Below are 17,710 nucleotides of genomic sequence, written 5' to 3' on the forward strand. Positions count from 1 at the left end.
ACATGGTATCTCATTCTGTTTCTACTTCCTAGAAGGGATTGTGTTTAGACCTACGACTCATGCAGATGATCGGCGCTGTTTGCCTCTGGCGGGTGCTCAACGTGTGCCTGCTCACAGCTGACTGCACCGCCACTCAGCTAGTGAGCTCATTTTTAAGACTCGTCTTTTCTTGTTTCTTGGAGGTCAGGTTGCCAAACTTTTCCAGGACTCGAGTCTGGGCAATATTGTCAATATCCTGGTGACCCGGCTGATTCTCCTCACTGAGGATCAGGTAAGGTGGGCTTTGCCAAGCTGCTTCCATCATGCTGCTGCACTCCCTTTGCAGGACTATGTGTTCTTTCTGGATGGCACCCCCAGGAGGTCCCCCAAGTGCAGTCTGCTGGGTACACCATACCCTCCCAAAGGCAGCTGGGGCCTGGTTTCAGACTTCGGGGTTGGGAACCTCTGGGTGTCTGAGGGCTGGTTTTATGATAAGGTGGCTTTAGGGAGGTTTAAGGAGCTTTAGTCCCCCCTAAAGTCTTGCTTCCTCATGGCCTCTGTTAAAGGCTGAGGGCATCTGGGCTGATTTCAGTGCTGTGCTGACATGGAAGTCATCAGTGCCTTCATATCAGAGCTTCTCTGGGAACATGCTGTTGTATTGCTTCCATTCCAGCCCACACTGGAGATTAACCACCATGCTGGAAAATCCCTGGACAGCTTCTGCAAGTGGCAGAAATCCATTGTGAACAGGAATGGCAACGGGAATGCTATCCCTGAGAATGGCATAGCCAACCACGACACTGCAGTGCTGATCACCAGGTAAGTCTGATCCCAGCCTTGGCAGTGCTCATGGGGGGTGTCTTCTGTACAGCTGGCTTCTGTCCAAGCAGTTCATCCAAAGTTTCCCTCTCATATACTCGCCCACAAGCTGGCCTGGCAGTGGCTGTTCCTCAGACCGGCCATGTGCCAGTTCCCTTGCAGCAATACAGATTGCTGCAGTTCAGATAACCATCCTCCTCCTCCTTTGTCTTCCCTCCATCTTCCTTGTGCTCTCAAGGAGCTTAGTTTGCAGCCACAGGTATTTGTGCACCAGCAAATCCATGGAGCACAATCTACAGCAGTGTTTGGTGTGCGTGGGAACCCACCCCAGAGCCTTTGGACATCAAGCATCCTACTGAGACAGAGAGCCTGATCTGCCTCCACTGTGATGAATGGAGAAGAGGATATAAGTGAGACCTGAGCATCACAACAATGATGGAATATCTGCAGCCAGTACTGGATCTGCCTCACCACATTTTAGGTGCCTATGTGTAGGGCTGAGCTCTCTCCTTGGTAGCTGATAGATCACTGTTGAAGTGACTTAATCCCATCTTCCTTGGGAGAAGAGCAGTCTTGTCCTGGAGACCCTTGTCTCTCTCCACTCCTGTACCAACAGTCTAGGGCAGCAGGTTAAGCTGGCTGTTGGATTAGACCTCCTAAGCTGGATGAAGGCATCTGAAACTGCACATGCAGGACAAATAATTCCTGTCAGAATAGATAGATGCTTCAGTCTGGAACAGCAGAGGGTGCAGAGGGATGGCTGGAAGGGCAGAGGATGATGAAGAGAAAGCTGGAAGGATGAAGCACATGGAGGGGATGGCTGGGAGGATGGAAGGTGCCAGGAAGCCAGCTCTCAGCACCTGGACACCAGCTGCACCCTGGGTACCAGAGACAGTGGCCACATAAATGCTGCTTGGGCAGAGGGGCAGCAGCCTGAGGAAGAACCCCAGAGGCAAGATTTGGTTGCACTATCGTTTTCTTCTCAAAGTAATGAAGGAAAACCATACAATGGAAGTGCTGAAGAGGGGAGCCTCCAAGCAGCAGCTGTTTTTGCTGCTGGTGCTATGCTCACACTCTGGTTCCCAGTGGCAGCAGGAGCTGCGTGCGTCCCAGGGAGCCCTTGAGAGCCTTGCAGCACCAGGGGGGAGCATACGAAGGGCCTCCTTGGCCCCATCCTCACCCTCCCAGGGCTGCAGCCTCTGCTTTTCCTCCACACGTGCAGGACGCGAACGCCGACTCCGAATTCTTCAGCCTTGCACCAGATGTTCGAGCTAACCCTCAGCAACTCGCCGCCTGGCTGCTTGGACAACACCAGCACATCCGGCCCCATCACTAATAAATTCCTGTCTCCTGATAACATCTTGCTGAGCTGCGGGCTTTTTTCTCTTGCGGAGACGTGTCAAATCAGAGCCTCGGAAGGCTTTCACGTATCCGCCTGAAAGAAAGCAACAAATGTTTTTCACTCACTCAGTTTCCTGCTGGGGTGAAAGGTTTGGACACTTCCAGAGAGCACCAAGGACCAAAGGGACATGAGCCATCATCAGGAACATGTTGCACTTAACATGTCATGTGCTGTCAGCTTGCTTCTTGCCTGCTTTTGGCCCTGTGGGTCCACAGGGGTGAGTGGTGTCAGAAGGTCCTGCTGCTCCTGCAGGAGTTCCCCAGGCCCACACCACCATCAGCAGCCTTGCTGTCCCAAGCCCAGCTCGTGCTCAGGTTGAAATGCACCTCATGGTCAAGGAGCAATGCCAGCAACCCAGCTGCTGCCACAGGCCCCCCTGCCTGCTGACTCCATGTGGATTTGAGCGTAACGTTGCCTCTTTCAACCAAGGCTTTACAAAGACCCAAATGTTTGAGTCTGAGGACAGTGCAGGACGTGGAGAAGGTATGTAAACAAAGGCAGGGAGAGCATGCAGCTCATCTCCACAGTTAAATAATGATATTCACCCTCTGGCTCAAACGGGTATCTTCTGAAGATGCTGCCAGTGTCCTTTTGCAAGGGTACTGCATTTTGGTTTGGAAGAGGTTTTACTTTGCTGTCCTCATTTAGCTTTTCCTTGTAGGCAGCTAATGATGTGCAAACAGTCAATTCCTTGATGCAATGGCTAGAAGTGGAGGCCAGGGACAGAGGGAAGAGTCATCTTGAATCAAGCCATATTGAATTTGTTTGGAAAATTATCAGTGAAGATCTAAACTGAAAAAAAAATGTAAAAAATCACTTTAGCATTTTAATGAAACTAAAGTGAATTGTGAAATGAAACATTTTCAAATTGAATTTTTTCTTGTTTTAAAAAATAAAATCAAAACTACATATTTGATTGATACAATTTACTGCAACAGACCTAAGTCTACAGACATGAGGCTGACCCTGTCCACATCATCTGGGGCAGTTCAGTGAGCCTGATGCCTCCCTGAAGAGAAGTGGCTGGCTCACAGGAGTGTGCTGGATGCTCGTGAGCAGTGCTGGACCATCCAGCCAAACCCACAGAGCTTCAAGGCTGGAATGGTGTTGTCCCTGCTGGCTCACTGCGTTTCATCAAAAACGAACCTCTGACCCCATCCAGCGCTGCTCTGTAGTTAAGTGACGAATACGCAGGATCCTTAAAAAAACACAGTGCATCTCAGCCTGGGGAAAGTGAGCATTGCAAAATATGGATCAGAGGCATCTCTTACCTGTTACAGTCTGTACTTTCTATTCCAGAAGCGTTATGTGAGCCATGTCTGCTGATTTGTATGCGAAAGCAATAGTAAAACTGAGATGTGTCTGTGAAAGATTTTGGGGTCGCCAAAACTGTATATGCTCTTAATGCTGCCTTCTCCTTCTCTTTGCAGATACGACATTTGCATCTACAAGAATAAGCCCTGCGGCACCCTGGGTAGGTAGCGTTTTGCTGTCAGACTCTCATGCAGTGACGAGGGCTGTCCCTTCGGCAGCACTTCTCACCAGCATGTATATCTTCAGGAGTGTGGTGAGGGAGGGCTGTGCCACCCACATTTTCTAATGAGCAGGAGAAGGGGAAGCACTCGCCCAATGCTACCACAAGTGCCAGCAGCAGAGTAAGGAACAGGAACACAGTTTCCAGCCTGCTAGGACATGTAGCCTTCTCTCTTCTGTAAACACTAAAAGCAGCAACCCGGAGAACGGATGGGCTCTGGAACGCTTCTCCATTATATCCCTGGGTCAGGTCCAGCCTGATGATTAAGAGCCACTCGCATCTAGGGCTGGTCCATAGCCTAGTGGAGTATTCCTGGCTTAGCAGAGAGAAATAAGACTTCTTTGTGATGACTATAAAGGGAGTTCTTTATTTAAGCTGCTAGACACAGACAGACCCTGCAGCTCTCTCTGGCTGTAGCTCCTAATTTGTCTTGCCCTGGTCTAGACTAAGCAGTCAGGGAGGGATTATTGCTGTGAATCACTGCAGTTAAAAAGGAAAAGTCGGTGGATCTCTGACCTGGTGCGGCTGTGCTACCTGGGAGAGGTGGAGGCTGGAGGGGCTGTGACAGCTCAACCCATTCCTGTAATGGAGACTGTCTCTTCCCCAGCCCTGAGCAGTGGGGCGCAGCCTGTGGTAGTGGGACAGGGTATGGGTAGGGGCTCAGGGGAATCCACTGCCACAATCCCAACCCTCCTTGTCCAGCCCTCCAGGTGGAGTTAAGGTGGATTTCTGATTGTGGTGGGTGTCAGCCACAACTAAATGCAGATGCTCAGGCTGGATCCCAGGTTACGCAGTTGTCCAGGCTTCCCTGACAGGGTTTGGATGCCCAAGTGCTGGTGTGGCTGATCCCAGGTTCCTGGCAAAACTGTCCCCTGTTCCCCCACCAACAGTGCTGGTTCTGTGACAAGGACTGCTCTTCCGCTGCACACAGACAGAGGTTTGGATATGAAATTCAGTGGGTTTTGACCCATCTTTAGCATTTTGGAGCCTGTTGTCAGAACTATTGTCAGTGCTGAGTGACCATGTACCCACAGTCCATAATACCCATGGCTTCATCCCAAAGACCAGTGAAACCAGTATGAAGAAACTTGTTAGGCTGTGTTTGGTGTTAGTGAGCATGAAGTGCATCATTTAGTCCCCCAGTGCGACAGATACTTTGTGCTGGCCCTATGGAACTTTTCCATCTGGCTTTCCTAGGCCTGGCCCCTGTGGGTGGGATGTGCGAACGAGAACGAAGCTGCAGCATCAATGAGGACATTGGGCTGGCCACAGCCTTCACCATTGCCCACGAGATTGGCCACACGTGAGTACCGTGCCGGAAGAGTCCCTGAGGGTGGCCGTCATGGAGAAAGGTTCCTGTTGGTCTGTTCCTGCCATGAAGAGTTGTAAAATCCTCCTTGTGGATGATCCTGATGTGTTGAAAACGCAGTAACTTATCATCTCTCTAATGCCTTGGTGATGCTTTCTAGGTTTGGCATGAATCATGATGGGGTCGGCAACAGCTGTGGCTCCCGTGGGCAAGAAACAGCCAAACTGATGGCTGCTCACATCACCATGAAGACCAACCCATTTGTATGGTCTACGTGCAGCAGGGATTATATCACCAGCTTCCTGGAGTAAGGAATCCATCTCACCTTGCCCTTCCTTCCACCTCACAACCAGTACACATCTCCAGCCTTTCACTGTCCCTTGTGAGGAGTGGGTAAAGCAAAAGAAAAGCCCCCAAAGCACACAGCCCATGCACCTTCTGTCTTGTCTCCCCATCCCGTCCCAAGAGGCATGTGCTTTCTTTCCTTCCCTTAGACTTTTCTGCTAACAATACTAACGCTATTTACAGTGCAGCTGTGAGACCTTTATTTAGGTTCCCTACTTCCAGAAACTTTACAAATAAATCAGTAGCTTCTGGAGGCATTTGGACATTTCTGAAGTTCAGCCAGAAATCACAGGGAAGGTGGGGAAGGAGGATCTGGAGACAGGACTGGTTCTGCAATGTGTGTGCAGCTTCTCCAGACATTGAGGAGGAGAGTTTCAAGGTGAATAAGGCACTTAAGATTTTTTTTTATTTTTTCCAAAGCACATTCAGGATTCAGGAGAAGGAATTTAGGCTCCTAAGTCCCAAGGTTGTGATGTTGCCACCTTGTCTAGGTCGCACCTCTGCAGCCCAGATCTCTTTGTCAAAAGTTCAGGCAGCCCCCAGGGTTTCCATCAAAAAACAAGCAGTCAGGGTCAGTTTTGCTGAGGTTTCTTGGAGGACACAGGCACTATGTAACAGAAGGACTAGACAGAACTTTCATTACAGTTGGAAGAAGCCAGTGTGTAGGGTCATTGTGACAGGAGCAGACGCAGGGATATCTGAATACCAAACCCTTATTGACACAGACCAAAGCTGAGATGTTGCTGTTGTAACACGAGAGGGGCAACAATGGCAGACCTTCCCGAGGGGCTGCTTTATGCCCCTCTGTCCTGGAAGGCTTGGCCGGAGCAGTGCAGCTTATCACCAAATTCCACATCCAGCGGCTCATGTTTGGCTGCAGCAAAACCTGCCCTCCTCGCCTTTGACCCCTGGATGCGCGGCCAGGCGTGTTGCACGGAGAGCGCCGGGAAAGCATCGTGGCTGAGGCTGTTGTCCTTGGGTAACCCTGAGGTCTCGGCGGGGCCACCAGCGGACGGCAAGTTCATGGCGGCCTCCTCTGCAGTTCACTCTCACCGCCCCCGCGCAACAGCATGGCCCGGGGAGTCTCCTCCGTGCCTGGGCCGTGGTGTGTGCGAGACCCTGGGACTTGGGGCCGGGGGAGTGGTGACGGGGGCCGTGATTTAAGGGAAGCTTAGAACAGTGAGGAAGGGGGAGGGAAAGGCGTGTTTCTTGCAAAATTTGGACATTCCTACAAAGCTCTGGCATGCAGGATGAGCTTGGAGAGCAGGGGCTCTCCGTGCTCAGCACCTCCAGCCTCTCTCAGCCAAGGATCCGCAGCTGTATGGTGGGAGAGCAATGGCTCCACTGTCCCCCAGCCTCTGCAAGCAGCGCGGAGTCCTGGCTCGCACCCACCTGCCTGCTGCCACGTGTGATCTGCCAGACCTGGATCAGGCAGAACAGCCGGTGGCTGGCAATAGCCTGCAAACCTTCAGATTAAACCTTCTAGAGTCGCGTCTGCTGAATGTGCTTCACTAAGCCCAGCCCTGAGGATGCAGACAGAAAGATTTTAGAGTAGTTTCTCAGCACTGATTATGCCCAGAGGTTTTCTTACTGGAAGCCAGTAAAATTATCCCCCAAAACAGTATGAGAGCTCAGAGCCAGGCATGCTGCTGGTCCTCCACCACTACGCTTTCCCAAAAGCCTTTCCACACTCTGATTCTTGTCTCTTTTTTCTAGCTCTGGGATGGGATTATGTCTGAACAACGCTCCTCCCAAGCAAGACTTTATCTACCCAACAGTGGCTCCAGGACAGGCCTACGATGCAGATGAGCAGTGCCGTTTCCAGTACGGAGTTAAATCTCGCCAGTGTAAATACGGGGTAGAGAGCCTTCCTGCTTTACTATCTGTTCCCAGGGGATGGAGGACTGGGGCTGCAAAGGGCCATGGGGCTGTTCCTCTGCTGCCCACATCGCTTTCCTGTCCTGCTTGTAATGAAGGGCACTTTTGCACGTTCCCTGTGAGCTTTTCACCTTGCTTCCCTTTGAGAGGACAGAGGAGGTCATGCCATGTCCACAAATGTTGGGCACAGCTCAGTTTCCATCAGATTAGTCCCATGGGAAAAGATCTTTTGCCTCTGCCTAATACCTTGGTTGCTGCTGGACCCCAAGGGCTGCAGCTGAAAGCCAAGCTGCAGTCTCTGCCCCCAGACTCCTCTGTCACTGGGGATTTAGTACGCGCATATTTTTTGTAAGCCTTACTAGAAGTCATTACACTGCACGCACTGACTTAGGAGGAGAATCTTCTTTCTTCCAGGTGAGGCGGGTTGATGTGCTGCAGTATGCCTGAGGGACAGCTGTCCACCTAAGCCACCCCACCACCACACTGCCATCCCTTGATAGCTGAATACAGGAAACCACTGAAAGGAAAGATGGTTTCAGGAGAAAGCGTCTTCCTGCCTCTCAGCCTGACATTTTGCTGTATTTAACAAACAGGACATTGCCAGCTATCTGAGTGTAGTGGTAATGGAGATGTGTGTGCACTAAAGGGCTGACTGAACTCCATAAAGCATCCACTTTCCCCTAGAGAAAGCAGAGGATCCAGCAGTGAGATAAGTGGGCATCTGTCTTGTCTGATGGGTATGAATGTGTATGTATCCACCCACTGCTGACTGCAGTCAGTGCCCCTCCTCATCTGACCCAGAGGCAGTGGAATGGAAAGTTGCCACGTTTACATGCTTGTTTCCCAGATCATTTTTAACTCGGGTGGGCTCTTCCTGTGTATACACAAGGATCACAAAAGCACAAGATGTCCTTGTGATGACCCTTCTAGCCCAGCCTGTCATGCATGCCTGGGAGAAGCCCAAAGAGCAGAAGGGCTCAAGAGTATAGAAATCTGTGCAAATGTGTACATCCACTCATCCCATGTCCCATATAAATGAACTCAAGGGGGATGGTCCAAACACATCAGCATACCTTTCTTTCCTGGCCTACTCCATTCCCATGCCAGTACAGAGCAGATTATTAACAAAATCAATGAGGACAAAGTGAACAGATGTAACTGTTGAAGCTGGAAGTCCTTTCTGGTGGTGACAGTAGAAAAAAAGGAGCTTTTACTTCCCAATAGTTGTACTGGTTCCACAAGCACAATATGAAGGGATGGATGTCTTTGTAAGTTGGGAGAGACGATCCTTTCCTTGGTTAAAACCAGTTGTAGCTGGGCTTTGGTGACAGAGGTAGAAACCAAAACCCTGTTGCGTTTTGGAACTGAGTTCTGTGGTGCAGACTTGCAGTGTTTTCCCTAAGTTATATCACCCTGTGCCGCTCTGTGCATGCAGCCCCATGAACAAGAGGGAAGAGCAAAACTCCTGGGCTTGTATTTTCACCCCTCTTGGTACCAGCACAGAGGATTCCCAGTCATTGAATCAGTTCATCCTATGGGGAGTATCAGTTACTGTTCAGAGCACAGCCTTTGTTGGGGCCAAGGAATTCCTTGCTGGAGGGCTAAAGCCAGCCTGAGAGCTGCAATGAATGAGCTGCTACCTGACCAGCAGGGCTGTGGTGGGGTCGTGCTGCTGTGGAGCCAGCTGGCAGCCAGGCAGTCACTGTGCCAGCACCCAAGCATGCAGCACAGAACATAGTAGGTTGGCATGCACCATCAGCATGGCCAGTGGCCCCAGGGGGCTGGAGCACATGAGCAACAACTGGGACTGCTAGGGCTCTGCTCTCATGGCTCAATATCATTTATTGACAATGCAAATCTGTTTAATACCTTCAAGTATAACCAAAGTCACAGCAAGCTGCTCTCTCTGTAAAGCAGGAAGTTTTCCGAAGTCTTATTTCAGTAAGATAAGATCAGGGTGTTGGTCAGGCTTGAAACTCAGCTCTGCTTTTTAGCTGCTCCTTTGCAGTCTGCAGGACTTGAAGTCCACTCTGGCTCATTTTGTGGCAAAGCAGGTTCAAAGGACGTGGGCTTTCTGGTTTAGCAGCTGTGATGAATTTTCAGAGTCTCAGACATGGACCTAATATTTGGGTGGGTTTTGAATTGACTAGTAGACGAACTGGAGCAGCCATGGGAAGTTTTTTATCTGCTTGTGCTCCAAGAGGTCAGGGTGGGCCAGAGCTCAGGATCTGCATCTCAGGAAACCTCTGTGAAGAAGGTCTGGAGTCCCCAGCCCTTTTCACTCCATGGACCCAGCTGCACCCAGGACCTAACAGAGACAGCAAGCTGAAATGCCCACTTCTGGAGCTGCTCAGGGGCTAGTGCAGTACCTGGCATTGTTCTTACTATCCTGAAAGCAGCCATGAATCTTCCAGAGGGGTCTTCCTTTTAGCACTGTTAGGCTGGCTGGAGAGTATGAGAACACAAGGTGATCTAACCCTGACTAGCAGTGCGCTCCTGAAGGAGGAGATGGCATATGTGACATTAAGCCATCTGTGCCGTGCTCGCATTCCCCAGGAGCCCCAGCTTCCCGCAGAGGCAGATCTGAATCCACCTGGCAGAGGGATGCTCAGGACAGGCACTGCAGACGGGCCCTTGTGCTCAGCCTCCAGAGTGAAGACCCAGTAAAGGAAATGTCCCTGAGCCCTGGAGAGGGGACTCGCTGCCCCAGTGTGCTGCTGTCCCAGCCTTGCAGCCTCAGCACGGGTGAATCCTAACCTTGGCTCTGTGTCTTTGTCTCTTTCTTCCTCCCTCTCTCTCTCTCCCCCAAAATCTCTCTCTTTGCAGGAAGTCTGCAGTGAGTTATGGTGTCTGAGTAAAAGCAACCGCTGCATAACCAACAGCATCCCTGCTGCAGAGGGGACCATATGCCAAACCAACACCATTGAAAAGGGGGTAAGGATGCCTGGGGCACTGTGGCAAGTTGACAGTGGTTGAATTTCTCGTCCAGCAATAACTGTGATTATTGTTTGTATTGATGAGCATGGAGCTGATTCAAGAGCGCCCGCCAGACTGTCCTCTCCCTGGCTTCAAGAGCCTGCAGGAACCCCCACCCTCCCCAGCAATGCACAGAGAGCTTGGGTGTGCCAGGGACAGCCAGAACCCCTAATCACACTCAAATATTGCTAGAAATACATTACATGAAGTCCCTTCTCCAGTCAGCTGCTCGGTCTCACCTGGGAGGTACAGTGATGCAACGTCAGGCAATGGCAAATGCTTTAGGCAAGTGTTTTGTTTTCAGGTCTGCTGGGGCCTCATGGGTGTCCCGAGAAGAGTGATTTTGCCTCAGATTCCTCAGAATGGTTGATAGTTTAGTAACATGTTTTATATCTACTTGTGAAAAACTAAGGCTAGTATTGTTAGACCTTCATTTTTCACACTCAGTTGAGAGAGGAAGGTGGGATTTTTCATGGCCATGTATTTTGAAATAGTTTTGACTTGAAAATCTTTCATCTCTCCTTCCCTGTAGCTCCAAGACCCACTTGCACCAGCACAGAGTGAGTGTGAAACTATTAAAACAAAGTATTAATGACTCACAGTGCCTTTGGAAGCTGTAAATAATAATTGGGACAATGGAGAATCAGGGTTGGGACATTCACCATAAAATGGACATATGTTTTTCCACTAGAGGAAAAACTAATTCCCAAGAAATTCAAGAAAAAAATTAAAATCCTTAAGAAGATGGAGAAGTTTGTGTGCAGAAAAGCAGATGGCTTTGACAAATGCATTATTCTTTGCAAACAGTTGGCTTAGTTCTACTGGAAATTCAATCGAAGGGGATTAGACAGCTCCTGGGGCTGAACATCCCTGCTGCTTGAGATTCACTGTATACAATGGCAATTTTTTCTCCTAGTCATTTTTAACTAGCTTTCCCCTCTTTCAAATATCTATTTTTACCCCCATGTACTCGTTTTCTAACCAGGGTTCCTCAGAAGTCCTAGGATAAGTGAAGTGAAAGTATTCAGAGCACCCAGAACTCAGAATCTATTCCCATTGAAGATAGGGAATCAGTCTGAATTCCCAGTTACCATCCGGTGCTTCAGTTTATCCTTTTGTATTAATTCATGTTTCAGAAGTGTTTTTATTTGCATGGCTAATGTAACTAAATGCACTTTTGCTTTAAGTCTCTGCACCTTTGCCAGCAGGAGCTGCTGGCTGGTGGCTCCTGTGTAGCCGCTCCATGTGCCCACCTGCCCGCTGAGCCCTCAGACCTCATCTGTGGCTGGAGCAGCTCTGAGCTCTGCCTTGGCATCCCCCAGTTTAGCTGAGGAGAACGGAGGGAAAGAATAGGTTGCAGAAACCAATCAAGTTATGCGAAATTAAAGGAGAGATAGGATGAGTTTGTGGTACTCAGACAGAAGGTTCCTGGTCTTGCTGGGTCATTCCCTGACAAATGTCCTTTGCTTTGGATTTCTTTTCTCTTTCTTGGTGTGCCCCGAGACCTATCTGGTCTTGCAGCCAATGCATGTCTTTGTGCTCACTGCAGGAGAGAGAGCTGGGGCAGAGCTGATCGCTGATGCTTTTGGAGGTTGTGGGGTCTGCAGGCTGCCAGGCTCTGCTTGCAGAAGCAGCAGTCCCTGCACCTGTAGCCTAGGGCTGCAGCCAGGCCATCAGCAGGGACCCCAGAAGGGCCACACCTGCTGAGCATCTCTGCACAGCGTTACACCTTTGGAAGCGTGCGGCTGTACAAGTGGGTCGCCAGCTGGGCGTCCTGGGAGGCCCTGGTTTATTTTTCTCTGCCGACTGCACTACCCGTGGAGAGCCTGGCTTGAAAGGAGCTGGAGAGGCTGTGCCAGTAGCTCCAGGGTGGGTTATCAGGCCCTGGAAAGAGCACACAGCAGTTTCTTCCTTCCTGGGATTATCTCGGCCCCCAAGGCATGGTGTCCGGCATCATGCCCAGAGAACGGCAGCGGGTCTGGCAATGTCCTTCTCCTTGCATCACTGTTGACTCCAGGGGGTGCAGGATCTGTTCCAGGTCCAAGAGAAATATTTCAGAGGCAAGTTTGCATGAGCATCCCTGCTAACCCCAAGTATGCAGCGCATACATGTGGTGACGCTGTGACTCAGACAAGAAGGTGCCCAGGGAGAGGCTGGTGCCCTCTGCAGCAACAAACTTGGCTCCAAGGCCAGTGCAGCTCAGAGTTCAGATTTTGAGGGATCATCAGATGGCAGCCCTGAACAGCCTCCCATGCCCAATGGAGGCCAGGAAGCTATCTAGGAGTAGGAGAACGTGTGCTCAGGGTCTTTGAAGCTCTGTCTCTCCCCAGTGGTGCTACAAGAGGGAATGTGTGCCCTTCGGCACCCGACCAGAAGGCGTGGATGGTGCCTGGGGAGCCTGGTCGTCCTGGGGAGAGTGCAGCAGGACGTGTGGTGGAGGCGTATCATCATCCATTCGCCACTGCGACAGCCCGCGGTAGGTGTATGTTGATGCAGCTTTGTTGGTGCAGCCCTGCCTTGTCCTGGCTCTGTGGCACCGCTGCTCAGGTCGATGGGGAAGATGGCACCCAAAAGCCCTGCGCCCAGTTTCAGTGTAGACTGGGAAGGACTGAGCTTGCTGAGTCTCAGCTCCTGTGTGTAAATATCAGCTCTAGCCACGTGCTGCTTTCAAAGACAGCTTGTTACTGTCACATTTGGCGGTGGGTCTGCAGTGACAGACCCAAAGCTGCTCGGACAGTTCTACTGCACACTTGAAGCTGAGCGTGTGGATTTCTCCAGGCAGGACTGTTCCTTGCAACAGAGCAGGGAGGGAAAAGCCATGGTGTTCCCACAGGGTTGGAGCAGCCAACTGCTACTAGCACTGACTCACTCTCCTGAGCTGCTTTTCTCCTCTCATTCTTGATTTGTCAGGCCCACGATTGGAGGCAAGTACTGCCTGGGAGAGCGGAAGCGCTACCGGTCCTGTAACACCGACGTGAGTACCGTCAGGATTGCAGAGAGGAGCAGCGGGGGGTGAGAAGGACTTTGGGAGCCCTGTGCCACAGCAGGGAGGTAGCAACAAGCTCCTTCTATGTGGCTGTGGGGTGTTAGGTGCTGTTGTGGGACCCAGGAACAAGGCTGTGGGGCTGGGTGGGGACGAGCTGTGCTGTGTTGGCAGCGATGCCAAGGTGGGAAAAGCTGAGCAGGACAGTGCATGCCTGCTGAGTACCGCCTTCAGAGGGCAGGTGGGTGGTATGGACCTGCAGGGCTTCAGCATCAAAAAGGGGCCCAAAAAGATAACATGGAAACACAGAGAGATTGGAGGCTTCCAGCACCTACAGAACAGCGGTTGCTTTGTGCTCTGAGTGCAAGCTCAGTGGGGTGAGAGCCACTGATGAAAGACTGTTAATAACACCAGGTTTCCCAGGGGCGGGGCTTCCTCCTCAAGGGGAGGAAGGAGAAATACGTGTGCTGCAAGGAAGCATAATTAAGCTTTGGACCTGGGAAATGATTGCTTTAATGTCCATGGGCTGTTAGCAAGGAAAATAGAGGCCTCCGTAATGCATCTAGCTTTTAAACGACTGCTTGCAAGAGCAAGTGTTGCATCTGCAGACAGGCCAGCTGGGAGCCAACAGTTCATGCCATTAGTCTTCAAATAGTGTTTAGCTTTATGAGGAGGTTGCTCCTGCCATACTACAGCACTGACCTGTTGTCAGAGCTGGTGTCCATCTCCTTGAAGGGCTGGTGCTAGTCACTGCTGGGAGCCCTGTAGCAGCTCCTGCCCTAGCAGATAAGGCAGCTGCTCTCACCAACGTGCTAATCTCTGGCTCTGTGGCTGCAGGACTGCCCGCCAGGCTCCCAGGACTTCCGAGAGCTGCAGTGCGCTGAGTTTGATAATGTCCCTTTCCGAGGGAAGTACTACACCTGGAAGACATACCGGGGAGGTGAGTGCTGCAGGGTCTGGTGCTGCACAGAGCTGGGCCAGAGTCATGTGGGGCTTTGACTTCCCTGCTCTCTGCAGGGACAAGTCTGGTGGTCCAAGTGGACTGGTGGACAGCTAGTCACTCTGTGGGTCCAGGTCCTGCAGGCTGTGTCCCTGTGGCATGTTGCCTTCCCTTCACACGACTGCAGATTGACAGGCTTCTCTTCCAGTGCAGGGCCATGGCTGTCGTGCCATGCCCCTGCCCTTTATCACTCATCTCTGTGCAATTTGCTCTTTAACTTCTTTGTTCTGCCAGAGAACAAAGAGTGTTGGAGATGTTTAGCTTCTTTCCTGGAGTCTGACTAGTTCTTAATTATTGAGTGAGCAAACACAAAAACAAGAAAAGTGAGTTGTTAAAGCAATGCAAAGTGCCGCTGTGTTTTGTCCAGGGCTCTTTTCCCTGGTAGTGTCTGGTATCCAGTGGGGGAGGAAAGGGGCAGCCAGGTAAAGCTTCGGCTTCCAAACGAGCGGAAGGGATCTGAACTGGGGGATCCTGCAGAGAGCAGTGCTCCCCTCTTCCGAGTTCAGTCCTTGTGTGTCCTGCAAAGTGTCTAGCAAGGAGAGGGGGCGGGAGGAGGCCTCTGTGGCCGAAATCTCTTAATAATGAGAAAGAACAGTGCGTCTCCTTCATGTAGTTAATGAACTTGACTGGGGAAATCCTTCACAGCTGTGTAAATAAGCACACCTCCCAGTGGGGCTCCTGCAGCCGGAGCAGATGTGCTGAGGCTGCAGGGGATGGATCAATAAAAATGTAATAAAATTGCAAAGCAGTAAGTCACACAAAGACCTCAATGGATGCCAAGGTGGAAGATAAACCCGCAGGATGGATATTCCCTTTCTTGGACCTCTCTCATTCCCAGTGGTCTGAGTACCAGCCTGAGCCCAGGGGACAGCTGGACAGCTGCATGTTGGCCTTTGTATTTGAATCTGGTGGTGACTGATTTCTGCTTTGGCTCTCAAATAAGCCCCTTCCTCTCCCTGCTTCCTCTCCTATAAAATAAGGTGATGAAATCTGTCTTCTTCTCAGGAGGCTGTGATTGTGTCCACATCTAGAAGGGATCTGGGAGTTCCCTGTGTCAGCTATCCAGATTGGCTTTGCCTAATGGTCATGAGGGAATATGTTATTTGGCACTGAAACTTCACTTATTTGATGTCAAAGGGTATCAGTGTCTTTCCCTGCAGTGTCAAGGGGGGAAACTGAAGCACTAGGCAGGAAAGTGATGTGTCCCCATTCACACAAGTGAAGGGGCTGGAAGTGGCAGCTCCTCAGACTGGTCGGGTGTGGGGGGGATGTCAAGTTGTCAAATGCCAGCTCCCAGCTTTCATAGAGAGATGTGTCCTGACCCCCACCTGCCTGGCAGACCCCTGTCAGCGTTAGCAGCATCAGCTTTTGGTGTGGGCTGTCCACGCTGGGCCCTCGGGTCAGCTGGGACTGTGGCAGCATTAAAGGATCAACACTGTCACCCTTCCCAACAGATTTATTTGCCCAAGTCTGAGTGATATGGCAGGACTTTGCAGCACGGGCACTCATCTGCCTTCCAGCTGGTAGTGACTGTGCTCTGCAGGTTGCTTTTGAGCCTGTGTCCCCGTGCCAGGAGACGTTCACCACTCTGGCTGGGCCTCTTCCCCCTGCTGAGCTTGGCCACTGCCTTCAGTGCTGCACCCTCCAGCCACCCCATCGCCAAAAGGCGCGGCAGTGCGAGGGTGCCTGCGCCATCCACCACCCATCAGAGCCATCAGACGCCAGCCCCACAGCGATGTCCCTTGCTAGATGGGAAACCTCCCAACCACGCAGCACCCACACCCTGCAGCTGGGAGGGGAGGAGGGCACCAGTCCCACAGGGAATTTGGGAAGGGATGAAGCCACCACTGGAAGCCTGGCGCCAGCTGCCGGGTCACTGGCACGCTGAGGTTGGGTTTTGTGTGGGGCCAGTACGGCATGTTTTCCTGGCGGTGATTTATAACGGCCCTGGAGCCCAGACCCCAGGAGCGAAAGACAGCCCCAGTGAGAAGTGCTGAGCTCAGCCTTTCAGAGCCCAGCAGTCAGCAGATACCTTGTGGAATGCAGCTTTAATTGTTTGTTTATTTTGTTTTATTCGCTTAGTTATTCATTTTGCTCTTGGCAGATGCAAGAGCCAAGGGAGAGAGAAATGGCTCATGGGGCTGGGAGAGGGATAGGGAGGAGCAGGGGCTTGCAGAAAACAGGAGATTGCTCATTATAAATTGTAATGCACTTTAATTCTTCTATGGGACAGGGCAGGCAGGAGGAACAAAACATCCTCTGAGGCACTGCGTAGCAGGTAGACAGTACCTGCAGCAGACCTGGCTCTTACTGACCTCACACTGCTCATCCCAAAACCAAGGAGCACACTGAGAAGTGCCCAGGGGTTTCACCTACCTGGGGGCAGCAGGCTGGGATTTGTACAGAGCTTGTGGCAGATCCTGTGCTGTTCAGGGCTGTATGGTTGGGTCTGCAGCTTATTCCTCAGTTGTCAGTGAATTTGTAACTTTCACTGGGCACACTGAGGAGGTCCCAGTCACTTTCTGGAAGTAGGCTCTTCTTCCGCGGGGCACCCACCTCTGCACAGATAGTTCAGGCACTGCAGAGCCTGCGCATCCACTGCTGAACGCCTGCAGAGGCTTGTGCTGAGGACCAGCTTGTGCTCTGTGGATGCTACGGGTGTGTGGCTCGTGCAGTTAACCCTGCCACTGATGTTTTACACCTGAGGCGTGGCAGGGCAGACCTGGGGCGCAGGCGTGCCATGGCAGATGGCCATGAGTTCTCAGGGCCATGCCTGCTGTCCCTCTTGGTGGCTCTGGTGCTCCCTCGGAGGCAGGAGAGAGCCCAGGGTGCTGCAGAGTGTTTGGCTCTCCAGAAGAAGGGTTGATGTACCTTTTCCAGGGGCTTGCCCAGGCATCCTGCTTGACAGCATGCCTCCAAGCAGCTGAATTCCCCTCTCATGTCTCCTCCTGTTCCTCCCTCCCCCAGCTTCACTCTTCTTCCTTCCCCCTAGCTGCATTCGGGTGCTCCCAGGCACAGCTGGGCCACCCTTCCCCTCCATCTGCCCTTTGATGTGCAATAACGACTTGCAGATTTTTAAGATTTCGGTTGCTACAATTTAGGGGCTTCCCAGCTCTGGGAGGCAGCTTGTGTCTGCAGCCGGTGCCTGCAGGAGCAAACTGCCAAGACTTGCTCTCTGCCAGGGTCCTGCATGCTGTTGGATCTCCTTGGGCTGTTCACTAAAATCCAATGACAGCAGAGAGGAAACTGCTGTGCTCAGGTCTCTCCTTCCAGTTTCCTTCCTCCATAACCAGTCCTGTTTCCAAGCACCGTAAGCAAATATCCAGATACCCAGCTTTTTTGTTCTTTAGCTGGTACTTTGGCAAAGGCTGCTATGAAGCAGGTATTTCAGCTGTAACTTGAGCATCCTTCCCCTTCCTCCTCATACTTCTGTCACCTTCTCTGCTGTGAATGGCTCAGTTCCCACCAGTTCTGGACAGAAAGAA

At 51.5% G+C, this 17,710-nt stretch overlaps 1 protein-coding gene across 3 annotated transcripts in view; it reads left to right on the plus strand.

Annotated features, from left to right (window-relative positions):
- The window catches only part of ADAMTS10 (ADAM metallopeptidase with thrombospondin type 1 motif 10), a 57,496-nt gene that overhangs the window by 31,260 nt on the left and 8,526 nt on the right, over positions 1–17,710 (plus strand). For all 3 annotated transcript variants that reach the window (XM_005029189.6, XM_021278512.4, XM_005029190.6), the window contains 10 exons: positions 188–271; positions 653–798; positions 3,631–3,674; positions 4,932–5,037; positions 5,204–5,350; positions 7,105–7,246; positions 10,093–10,200; positions 12,573–12,718; positions 13,153–13,216; positions 14,063–14,165. In XM_005029189.6, the coding sequence (XP_005029246.1) occupies positions 188–271; positions 653–798; positions 3,631–3,674; positions 4,932–5,037; positions 5,204–5,350; positions 7,105–7,246; positions 10,093–10,200; positions 12,573–12,718; positions 13,153–13,216; positions 14,063–14,165 (1,090 nt within the window). The remainder of the gene's footprint in view (positions 1–187; positions 272–652; positions 799–3,630; positions 3,675–4,931; positions 5,038–5,203; positions 5,351–7,104; positions 7,247–10,092; positions 10,201–12,572; positions 12,719–13,152; positions 13,217–14,062; positions 14,166–17,710) is intronic.

The sequence above is a fragment of the Anas platyrhynchos genome, chromosome 29 (genome assembly GCF_047663525.1).
Source record: "Anas platyrhynchos isolate ZD024472 breed Pekin duck chromosome 29, IASCAAS_PekinDuck_T2T, whole genome shotgun sequence".
Taxonomy (NCBI): Eukaryota; Metazoa; Chordata; class Aves; order Anseriformes; family Anatidae; genus Anas; species Anas platyrhynchos.